The following is a 12,705-nucleotide window of genomic DNA, read 5'->3' as shown; positions in this document are numbered from 1 at the left end:
CTCCTCTACCACTTCATCGTGTCAAACTCATTTAGTCTGACTGGTACTGGGCAATATTTCAATACGGGCATATGAGACCAGATACTGTCTGGGATTTTGGAAAGCATAATGTTGTGATTCGGCATTTAAGTGTTGTCTTGGTTTCAAAGGCTGCATCACAGTAAAGTGATATGTTTTCTAATGTGGTTCACTGATTTATTAAAAATGCCATTGTGTACATATTTTCTGAAAACACATGTAGTCATCCTCACAGTATTGCTACAGTATTGATATATCTGATCAAAAAGGTAGGTAGGTAGGTATGCAGCTCACAATTGCTGGTGTTCTAGGAAAAATATACAACAATATAAATTATATAAAACAGGATAACAATATGCTTTTTGACTGGATGAGTAAACATGGTAGGGGAAATGTGACGAAGCTGGTTTTCCTTGAGGAAATGGTCTAATTTGTCAGACTGGAAGCACACATACATAAAGAGTCACCTCCATTTGTTTCCCCTACCATATAGTTATGTGCGTGTGTGCACACAGTGTATGTAATGTATGGAAAATGCTGATCTGATTCCTATCCTGTGCGGGTCTGGCAGCGTTGGATCATATGACCATGGAGCTCTGGGGCATAAAGGTCATGAGACCCCCTCTATGACACTCATGCTGCAGCATGGGTGAATGAATATGTGCACAAATGTAACTAGTCAGGCTCTGTACGTTTGTCAGTGACTCAAAAAACATGGGAATAAGAGACTTTTTCTCTCTGTTCCCTCCTCTTACAATGCATGCAGAGAGGACATCCAAAAATTCACAATGAATCCAAAATGAAGATCCAGCCCTGAGGTTTTCTTAAAAGCAACTTTTAGGTTTAGTCTGACATCGCGGCTGTAGTGGACCTTTTTTAAGCTAGAGCAAAGACACAGCATTTCATATGAGCCTAAACAACCTAAAGAATCCCTTCATGTAAATATGACATGCTAGGTTGTTGGCAAGGGAGATAAATATTGCTCCAAAGGCTGTTGCCAAAAAATCTGATTCCTACAGAAATCTCCAAATGTCAAAAGTTGTCATTTTATATTATGTTATTTTTTATGAAGACAGCTGACAGCAAACAATTTCAAAATATTTGTGTGTTCTTTAACCCAACGTCTCATATTTCTTAAATTAGATTTGGTTTCTTTTGCTGTAAGGCTGCACACAAACAATTCATAATTCCATACTCCGGGTTAATGGCCCTGCTTAAAAAACAAATGTTTGAGGGAGAGGAGGGTAATGCTGTCTAACAAGGTATTTATTCAATAGTACAATAGCTACATTCTTTACCAGTCTTCACTCCTAGGCTTAATTTGCATACAAACAGAAAATTCTTTTTTTGACAGTGCAAATATGATTATATGATTGTTATGATTGTTATATTATTTATGATTATTATCATACTTTTTTTTTGTTTGTTTGTTTTGTGTGTGTTTTGTCCCGTCCATCCATTCAAGACATCTTGAAATCTATTGAAATCAAATTTCATTGCCATGAAATTTGATAATGTTCATGCTACCCAGAAGATGAACCCTGTCAACCCCAAATAAGTATGTGCCCAAACAAAACACAGAGTGCTGAGCTGCATCTCAAGTTAATCTTCAGATTTTCTTGCTTCAGATGATGAATACCACTTCAATTTGGCATATACTGTTAACCTTTTATCTCCTCCTGAAGAGCCCCTTTATGCTTATGGTATGTTATGGTTTCAGAATGATGATGAAAGTTTTAGCTACAAAATACAGCGGCCCCTCTTCTCCACATTGCTCATCATCCAGCCATCTGCTTGCCAGCCTGTCCAGTTTCACGCCTGTTGCTCGTTGTCACCTGATTTCCTTTGTTCTTGGTCTGATCGTTGACTCTGTTCACCTGAGCCAGGCTTGCATGTATTCAATCTTGCTGTTGACCAGTTTACTTCTTCACTTTCCAGTCAGTTTTCTGTTCAGCTCACTATTCTTGTTACCTGTTGGTCTCACCTGTGTGTCTGCAACTTCACCTGCCTGCAAGTAATAGACTTTATTTATCATATCATTTGCCTTCCGTCTATGCACCTGGGTCTACCTGCCTGCACCACTGTGACAGTGCTGCTCCAAAAAGAATGAAGTAGATACAGACTGCAAAATAACACGGTTTAGAGCAGCAATGCTCTAAACACACAATGACACAATACGACGAAGCACCTAAAGAATGGTAGTCATAGGCTTTGTCCTCTGCTGCCATGTGTTTACGGGTTTCAGTGTTCATGGTGTCCATCTGGATTCTATCACCTCTGTATTATAGTGCCTGTCATAAAGGACAAGGCTGTTAAACTAAACAGCACAGATAATTATACACCTATTGGCCATGCCAGTATTCTTTCAATAGCGCTGGGAAAAAAAATCCAGCCAACAAGGGTGGAAATGTTTGTTCTCAGCACTGATCATGGGTTTGGCTTTAAAAGAAAACATGGCACTGACATGTGTATTTATGCCATAAAGGAAATAGTTGCTCAATCTGGAAGCCAAAATTCCACTGTATTAGTGTTTTATTTAAGCATGCATGGCCTTTGATGGAATGAATTATGAAAAATTACTTCTGAAATTGATCCAAGTTGATACTAGTCTTCTGGTATGTCCATCAGACTTTGTGGTTTAAATTGGGCAATGCTGGCCCTTTTCATGTCGGTGATGGTGTCCACCAACGTGGAATTTGCTCTCCTATTTCGTTCAGTGTGTACTGGGATGAACTATTGCAAGCCGTCTCGTTTGAAACTGTGTTAGCAGTCATCTTATATGCTGATGACCTGGTAATTTTTAGTCCAAATACTAGTGCTGGGCTTCAGCAATTACTGAATGTGTGCTCACAGTGTGGAAAAGATTAAACATTAAATTTAATGCCCAAAATAATATCATAGTAATATTCATGATAGTCAGAAGTAGAGTGTCACGAACTGAGCAAACAGACAATGGACCCACAAAGCAGAGCAGAAACAGGCTGGTGGCGAATAAAAGTTTATTACATAAAAGGGTCGGTATACGAGGGTCAGTGAAAAACAGGCAGAGGTACAAAATCGCCAGGCAAAAAGGGTAAACAGGAATCAGAGCTCAAAGTCAAACACGGGGAACAAAACACGAGGAAATAATGCTGGAAAGCTGGTGACAAAACAACGCAGACGATCTGACAAAGACACACGGGGAGAGGGGATAACAAGACACAGGTGAAAAACATTGGGATAATTACAAGAGGTGGGAAGAGAACAAAGAGGGGAAGTAAAGACAGCGACAACACAAGGGGAGACAAGACTTTCAAAATAAAACAGGAAACAGACACTACACACAATGGGACCTGACATAGAGAGCATAGGGAATTCGTTTTTTTCCTGTGTTTCACGTGTGTGATATTCCCCGGATGACAAGCACAGAAATAAAATACCTTGGCCGTTGTCTCACTGATGATTTGAATGATGACAGATATTTATCGACAGTGTTGTGAAATGAGGATAATGTTGCTTTTCAGGTTCAGCATGTGTTCTGTCAATGTAAAAACGTTCATTATGTAGAGCTTTCTGTACACCTCTGTCTGTAGCTCATCTCTGGTGTAGCCACAGGGAAAATGTCCAACAGTGGCTCACAAGGATGCTCTGAGGTTGTTGCTTCGGGTTCCCAGATGGCACAGCAGCGCCAGTCAACTGTGTTCTCCGGTCTTCCTTAATCTGTATCATTCACTCATACGTATTCAACTGAGAATCCGTAATCGGAAAATGAAAAAACAATTTATTTCATCACTGGATTATGAACTGTTTTTTAAATTGAATCATACATTGTTGTGGTTTTATTTTGAATGTCTTAGTTTTCTTTTTTATATGATTATATGCTATGGACCCTCTTGTGTGTCTGAAAATGAAGTCTGAATTGAACTGAATTGAACACACGTAAACCAATAGCTGTGTTTTTGTTTGACTTTAGTTTGGTTTGAGCTCTGTCTTCAGCCAGCTGGTGTACAAAATGGTGGAACAATTTTCTGTAATGTTTGAGTCAACCCTGCATTTAAGATTTCTACATAACCACCAATAGCTCGTGCACTTTCTTGCCCTGAGAAGTTGCCTGTGAGGCAGCTCTTCCTAATCCTCACTCGACCACAGGCCTCACCACGGTCTCAGAGGCAGCGCCGCCCTGCAGTCAACAGTGGGGGCTACCCCCCACCACCCCTCCACCTACCCACCCACCCACACACACACACACACACACACAAATGGCCACAAATAAGCAGTGGATATTATTTTCCTGTTTATCATTATTATAATCAAATGCAAATTATATAACCATGTATATTTCATTCTGGCTTAATATGAACATTATGTTCAGCAGTAATCCAATAAGCACCTCGCCTTTTATGAATAGCAATAATCAGTTCATTCATAATCAATAGCAATCTGCCTGATATCATAGCAGCTGCAGGTAATTACACCTGACTCACCACCGTTTGCATCATGTACCCTTTCCCCTCTTCTTTTGTCAACAGCGGGAGAGCAAACAAGCGATAAAACATTCAAAAGCAGCCATGAATGGATTTAAGAGATTAATATTTCTTTATTAGGTAGTTTATACAAGGAAACTTGAATATGTTCTGTTGGCACATCCCTCTTGAATACACTTTTTTTGTCTTTCCTGCTTGCTGTTTTTTTTTTTTTTTCTTTGTGAATTATTTTATAACCCTGGCCTCAAAAGATGCAATATAAATAAAGCTTTCCTTTGTTACATGCACACACAGAAACTCTAAACATAATCCTGCTGGTCATTATCTCTGCTTTCTACATAATCCTGGTGCAGTCAAGAGTTTTTAACTCTTCATCATCCAATTTCCTTATAACTGTCTCTTGTATTGTACAATGTCCTTGGCATCCTTAAAAAGTGCCCTCAATAAAATGTTATTTTTTACGAAATAGCTGACAGCAAGCAATTTCAAAGTATTTCCTCTGACCCAATGTCTCATATTTCTTAAATTAAATTTGGTTTATTTTGCCGTAAAGCTGCACACAAACAATTCAAAATTCCAAATTCCGGGTTAATGGCCCTGCTTAAAAAACAAATGTTTTCCACTGAAACGAGGGAGAGGAGGGTAATGTTGGCTAACAAAATATTCATTCATTAGTAAAATAGCTACATTCTTTACCAGTCTTCACTCCAAGGCTTGATTTTCACAGGAACAGAAAAATAAATTTTTTAGCTTTTGACAGCGCAAATCTGATTAAATGACTGTTATTATTGTTATATGACTGTATAATTATTATCGTCCTTTTTTTGTCTTATGTGTGTTTTGTCCCATCCATCTATTAAAGACATCTTGAAATCTTTTGGGTGCACTGCCATGAAGTTCATGTGCATGCTACCCAGAAGATGAACCCTGTCAACTTTGGTGACCTTACCTCTAGCGCCACCCTCAGGCCAAAACTTACAAACCCCACTGTCCCACTACTTTCCTTCTGTTGACATGCACCAAGACAATGCTATTTTATTTTATTTTATTTATTTTTATTTAATTATTTTTTTGATCATGTTTAGCCCACAATAAGAGGATTAGCTGTCAGACGAGTTTGGAAAAGAGACGTTTTCTGTTCCGGTGTATCTCCACTCATTTGACGTTGCACATGCAGTCAACCTGGCTTACGAGCAGAAATAACAAAGGTTTTCAGAAGCAGCAGGAATGCAATTACATGGGAAATACCCGAGCTGAAGGCGCGATTGGTACAACACATAATACACACATGATTGTCTGTATACATAAAACAGTATGTATATCATTCATACTCTGTTGCACTGGCATATATTGGGTTGTTAGCTAAACTGTAAACATTTTTTTGATCGTGAATACAGTGCTGTTATTTAACTTTTTAGAGTGTACAAAACATATGAAAACACCTTCCAAATATTTACCAACATTGCCAAACTCCAGAGGCCACATTTGACTAAAGACTGGAGAATGGCTCCACGTGTCCTCCCCTTTGTCTCACCTCAAGATCTCACCTCTCATGACTGGAGTGGATTAATAAAGAAAATCCACAAAGGATCACAACTTTCACTTCTCGCCTAATAAATCTAGGTCACAGGAACAACCACTGTAACAACTCCGGTTTCCAGTATTTCTTCTGTACTGGACTAACATTGTCTGTACTGCACCTGTGTTGTAGATCCCTGCATTAGAAGAGGTAGACATACAGTCCAGAATGCAGTGTGTGTGTGTGTGTGTGTGTGTGAATGTGTGTATGCATTATGCACTCTTCTTTGTGTGCACGTTTGTGTATATCTGTTTCCATGTGTGTGTGTGTGTGGTGTGTGTGTGTGTGTGTGTGCGCTCTTCATCTAAATCCTCTTTGAACACTTGGGGCCCACTCTCCAGCAGTGGCAGATGGTGTTGAAAAGTCGACAACGGCAGGAAGCACAGGGGTCGCAGCAGGGCACATGAGAGGAGCAGTTCTCCATCAGACGACCACAGCGGCGTGCAGGGGTCATGGCCTCTGGCTTAACTTTCTGAAGCAACGCACATACAGCGACAAAGAGACTTTTGATCAAACATCTCAACAAAATAGAAAGGACCATCTCAAACCCCCCCTTCCCAGTCCCTTAGATGGGTTTGGCATTTAAAATACACACTGTGCCTCTGAGCATCCCAAAGTTTGCAAAGATACTAAATATGTCCTGCTGAGTTTTTAGGACATGTGGAAATAAAATGCTGCAGTAAGAATGTAGATATTTTCTATTTGATGTAAAGGCATCTTGGGTTTGAATATTTCACACAACAGGAGCGTGATGAAGCTTCAGTGAGGTGTTGCAACCAGTATATGCAGAATATATATGTGACGATGTGCAGTATGGGAAAAAAAAAATCTAACTTTGAAACCACTTAAGGGGAGAGGGGAGGGGAAGGGAGGGGAGGGAACAGTAGAAAAAGAGAAAGAGGAGCAGGCTGGTGGGTACGGATCATGAATGCAGTGATGGATTACTGGGCCCGTCTGCTTCAGAAAACATCACATGCTCAGCAAGCCTCCATGAAGCTGTTCAGTGCAGGAGCTGCTTCTGTTATTTAATGCAGGAAGACAATCAGAGGCACTTACAGGAATTTGACTTCCCTGGGGTGCCGGGATCCTTCGCCTGGCAAACAGTCGCTTGTGCTTCGCTTGACTCCACGCTGGGTTGAAAACAGGAAATGTCAAAAACTGTTTATTATATGATTTCTCAGTCTGAAATTAAATATGAGTGAAATAGGAGCACAACCCCCGATTTGCGTGTCAAAAACAGATTAACAGTCACTTTAACAAAGTGCAAAATTGTTTTTTTTTTTTATAGTACAGTGCATATGTTCTGTATTACTGTTTCACAAAATCATTTGAAACTATTTGAACCACCACGCGGATGTCTAAAATTTGGAAAATGAAGCACTTTTTAGACAACTAACCCACATGAAAAAACTGCTCTTCTTGCGGACAGCCTTACAGGAGTATGCATTGTGAACTAAACGTGTTTTTTCTTGGCTTTTGTTGGTAAACAGGTTTGTTTTTATTATCATTAATAGTAGTAATAGTAGTCGTGGTAGTAGTAGTATTTCTAGTCAATCTGAATGGTTTGTTGTTTTGCCAGAGTATCTTCATCCAACATGGGTCCATCATCTCTCTAGATTTGTAGATGTGGCCACAGGGATCTCTTCTTGGCACTGAAGACAACTCCAGTTTGCTCTGGCTTGTGGTTGCAAAGTATCATCATCTAGTATTTCTGACAGCGGTGCCAAAAAGACCAGAGAACTGAGACCGGAACGTAGAAGTTATCTAGCCTGTTTTTCCATTGCATTACAGAGTAATGCCTGTGGCACAGCATGACATGTTTTAGCAGTATACTGTGTGCATGGTTTAGGTTGAATATTAATAATACATGAATATTTGAAGAGTGCTGGTAAATAATCCAACTGGATCAGTTTCCAAGGGTGTTGGCAGTTTTACTGCTGCACATTCCCCTCCTATAAAAAAAAACTGGATCAAACTTGGGTTCCACCAAAAAATCTAAATTATTCTGATTCTATACTAAAGTTTTTCTATGCTGGCCAGGTTTTAGGAGTAAAAAACAATAAAAAATCTGACTCAATGGTATTGTTAAAGTATTAGTTGCTCCTCTGAGATATGACTTGATGACAACCTCTCCTTTAATCTGCCAGTGAGATGATATGAACCATTTGCTGAGCACCACACCGCTCCAAATCAGCCCTCAAAGGAACATCCACCTTCCCCATTCTTGTAAAGCAGAATGACAATATTACTACCTGGCTGCAGTCCAGTTTCACAGAGGCAAACAGCAATGAATTCAGCATGACACTCTTCCTCTCCTGTTCAAAACCAGGGGTAATCTTTGTCCAGATGTTTATATGCTATCAGCAATAAATGCTGCCCTCTCCCATGTTGCTCACTCTCAACCCTCACTTCCTCTTGCTGATGCTGATCCTTCATCCACGTCTTTGTCACCTCCAGACTTGACAAGTGCAATAATCTTCTCTATAAAAAAACAAAAAACAAAGTGATCCTGTGTCTGCTTAGCCGCAACACGCAGCACTGTCCTGCCATTTAATCATCTGCTTTCTTTAGGGCTTTGTGGTGTCCGTTTGCTCACTGCGATTGCTTATTTATCATATTGCAATTTCCCTCTGGCCAAGTCTCACACTTGAGCCTCAGTGTGGTTTAAATGTGATCATAATCTTGAATAAACTCAAGTCTGGCCCAGTTAAGATGTCCATTCAAAAAGTCATAAAACCCATTTTACTGTTACAGTTGGATGTTCCCCAGTCTTTAGAGCACGTGTAGTCCCTACACAGAATTTAAGGCAGGGACACTTCAAGCTGACATTTGACCTTTTGTCTTACAAGGTAGGCAGACACAGTAATGCAGCAGTGTAATGTGGTGACCTTGCCCTGTAGCCTATGCAAATAACACGTGCTCTAAAGGCACGTTCTGGGCAACACAAAGCATCAGTGCAGCGGAGTGACATCACCTCACCTGTTGCTAGGCGCTTCACTGACCAGAAACACCGTGTTGAGCCCCTCCATGTTAACCAGATCATTTGCCATCTTCTGCTTTAACACGATGAAAACTCTGGATGCCAGTCATTGGATATTTATTTATTTATATTTATTTGGAGAAACATTCAATTTGGCAGAAATCGAATCGAATATTAATTTACCAGCGACTAATGATAACTAAATCAGTTCCGGCCCTTATAATTTGCATCTCCGATTATTAATTAATTGTTTCCCTTGAAGAAAAATACGCATAGTATCTTAAGTTTGAGTAGGATAGGAATATCAAGGAAAATAACATCCTCATGGATTAGGAAAATAAAACGTATACAGAATAACTCATCACGACTGCCCTTACATCCTATTGTGTTTTTTCGGTATTGTCAATAGAATGGAATAAAGTACGTATTTGTATTTATATATATTTTAATCATTTTGCCAAACTAAGTCATCACCTACCTGTTGATTGCTGTGATTGGAAATAAAGCTAGTTTCAGTAACCTTTGATTGGTGTCACGTATTGTTTGGGTCTTGCATCACCCCACGGATCACAGATCGATTAGGTAATTGATCCACGATCAGTGCTCGTTCATGCTGTGCAGCATCTGCGGTGACGCACGACAAGCATCGCTGAGTGCCTGGATAAATGCGTGAATCTGTGGCCAAGAACTTAATCGCTACCACGCACGGCTCGGAGCTGGGTCAAAATATCCGCTCGTGGTTTTCATGAAATGGCCGGAGCCTCACCTGAATCATTGTCATTCTTCTCTTCCCTCGCGTCCTCTGCCCAGGACAGCGGGATGACCAGCAGGCAGATGCAGAGCAAGTGTTTACCCGGTATCTTCCACATCATCTGTGGACGGGAGATTAAAAAAAAAAAAAAAAAAAAATCAGTGGTACAAAATCAAACTCATGCAGCCAAAAGCTGTGGCAAAAAAACCCTTGAGCCTTACGTGTGGTTTTTCTTCTGTTCTGTTACTTATCTGTCTGCCTCCACGGGCCCCTTGAAAAGCAATAAACAGGTACTGCTCCGACCGATCCACTTTATAATGTGAGCTTGTTATTATGTTGGGAGGGGGCGAGCCTGTGTGCGTGAGCGCGCACAGATCAAGATGTTTCCAGGCCAATTCACGCTTGGCCTGATTAGGTGTTTCTCTCAGACACTTTTTTTATGCACCTCTATAAATTAGGAAATTCAAATCATATGATGAAGTTGCTGTCCACATATGACTGAGGCCTCTGCTGTAAATTACAAGGCAAGCCCATACTATTTGTGTCTGATTAGGTTAACATTGAATTCCTCACATTGGTTTGGTGTAAAGGAGAACCAGTGAAATTCAGAAATCATTCATTGGGTGCCAGGCTAATGACTCACACCGACTTCAAGTCTTTATTCTAAGCTAACAAGAAATGTTACCCACTGGAACCAAACCACTGGACATAGAGAGGCAAAAATGGTATTAAACATCTTGCCTACGTCTGGATAAAAAAGATTATATTTTTAAAACTAATACAATTTATTAAGTAAATTAATATGTTTAGTTTTGTGACTGCAGGTGCAACTTTCCAGTTGTTTCTCAAACTTAATGAGATCGCAGCACCACATTTTCAGCTAAAGGTACAGTTTCTACACATTAAGGACTGGTTTTGGCTGGACACAAATGCACAGACACAGAAGCTGGTTAAGATGGAGGGTTTATAGAAGAGTGTGGTTTGTAAGGCTGAAGCAGGGGTTGGACTCCTGGTGTGTGATGTTGGTTGTAGTCTGAGCAGCAGGGCAGGCGGTCCAGGAGGAGGGTGATGCAGCGAGGCAGGCAGGGCCACAGGGGGCCAGTGGGATCCTGGGCACAGACAGACACAAAGTAAGTTTTGCAGGCACAAAGGAGCACTGGGACAAATTTCACTGATAGTATAACTCAAGAATTTGGAGATTACGCTCGGCATCAGGTCAGGTTCTGGTCAGTTATTTCAGGCAGTTAATGCAACCTATTGATGGAGGACAAGCAAAATGTCAGGCTCGGGTTGGGTTTGGGTCGGGCTCAGTTACTATGCTCCCATCTCATGTCAGATTTGGACAAAAATATGTAGTCTGATCCACACGCTAAGACCATTGTGTAGCAGCATTTGCATCCAAGATACAAAGTCAGCTGAACAAAGAACAGCCTCGTCCAAGTAGGTTACAATCAAAAGACAATCTGCAAACTGCGGCTTCGAGCAGCGGCATTTCCAAACCACTTATTTGACTACAAAACAGGTCTAAACGTTCAGCGTGAGCCAAACAAGACTGAATCCTGGAAGAAGGCCTCGTTCACAGACAAATCCAAGTTTCAACTTTATGGTTGCAATCAGAGAGCTTATATGAGGAGAGGGATGGAAGTTCAAGTTCAGGTTCATTTGTTTAAATAGCAAACATCCATAACAAACATGTCTCCAAAGACTTTAGAAAAAAATTAACAAGCCAACAATGACTCAGGTAAAACAAAGCCAGCAGAAAATAGAAACAAACACACCCTCTGCGGCATACAGTGCTACATGTGACTGAAAACTGTTCTTTAAATATCTTTTTTCCCCGATCAAACTGTAAAAATACTACTGCATGCTTAAAATTTCCATTTAATAGGATTTTCAGTGTCTAAATTTTCAGCACCAAAAATATTAACATATCACACATGTTTGAAATTTACATAAAGCCTTCCAAATAAGTTATTCCAGTGAAAGTGTCTGTCCATACACCCTCTGCAGTGTTTGTCTGAAGTGTTTGTCTGACATCCTTGGAAGAAGTGATGATCTTGGCTCAGGGTTTTCATATGATCTGACTGGCTGGATACATTTGAACATCATAAGTGGTTCTAAAGGATGTTTTGCTTTCTGCCTGCTCTGTGCCCCCTTTTTCTGCCGTCCCCTGGCTTTGCTCTCACAAACATGTGAAGATGAATATCTACATCCAACAGTCAGCACTTCATAAATGTCAACCATAATGACTTATGAACCGCAAAAAAAAAAAAAAAAAAAAAAAATCCTTCTGGTTCTTGCCAAGAATGTTTCATGATTCAAGACAACTTTATTAATCCCTCACAGTGCGACTGAATATGGCTGTGTTAAGACAACAAGTAAAAAGTTGCCTAAATCTGTTTTTTCCTCATTTGTGATAGCTATGTTATTTTTTATGTTTATGAGTAAAAAAAAAAAAACATTCAATGTGACATTTTCAACTCTGATCCTAAGTCAGACATGTATCTAACTCCTGCTGATGTCAGATCAGAATTGATCAGTGTTTTTTTTTTTTTTTTTTTTTTTTTTACAGAGCATGCTAACATCACTGTCACTATTCACTGACTGTCAGCAGTGGTGGACAAAAAAAGGATCACAGCATCAATGACAGGAAGACAGGAGGTAACAAATCTAACAGATATATTTTATTTATTTATTTATTTAATTAAAAGGACAGTACATATTAATGTACATTGAATGTAAATATGTCAGATTGTAGCCGTAGGCTAATTTCCATCCGTAGTCCCTTGGCAGGTTGATGTTCACAGTAAATAAATAAATAAAAAAATTAAATAAAATAAAATAATAATAAAAAAAAAAACCACAATATAGAAGAAAAAAAGATAAACAAGTCATACACAAAACGGGTACACAG

At 39.8% G+C, this 12,705-nt stretch overlaps 1 protein-coding gene across 1 annotated transcript; it reads right to left on the bottom strand.

The window, feature by feature from the left end:
* Window positions 1-6,364: 6,364 nt before the first annotated feature.
* Window positions 6,365-10,071, bottom strand: asip2b (agouti signaling protein, nonagouti homolog (mouse) 2b). The gene is made up of 4 exons (XM_030073999.1): window positions 10,013-10,071; window positions 9,807-9,912; window positions 7,117-7,190; window positions 6,365-6,532 (listed from the first exon to the last, which is right to left on the bottom strand). Exons 2-4 carry the CDS (start codon window positions 9,910-9,912, stop codon window positions 6,365-6,367), a joined length of 348 nt encoding a protein of 115 aa, XP_029929859.1. The 5' UTR covers window positions 10,013-10,071.
* Between the last annotated feature and the right edge of the window lie 2,634 nt (window positions 10,072-12,705).

The sequence above is a fragment of the Myripristis murdjan genome, chromosome 17 (genome assembly GCF_902150065.1).
Source record: "Myripristis murdjan chromosome 17, fMyrMur1.1, whole genome shotgun sequence".
Lineage (NCBI taxonomy): Eukaryota > Metazoa > Chordata > Actinopteri > Holocentriformes > Holocentridae > Myripristis > Myripristis murdjan.
The sequence above is the reverse complement of the archived record's forward strand: the minus strand, read 5'-3'. Positions and strand labels throughout refer to the sequence as shown.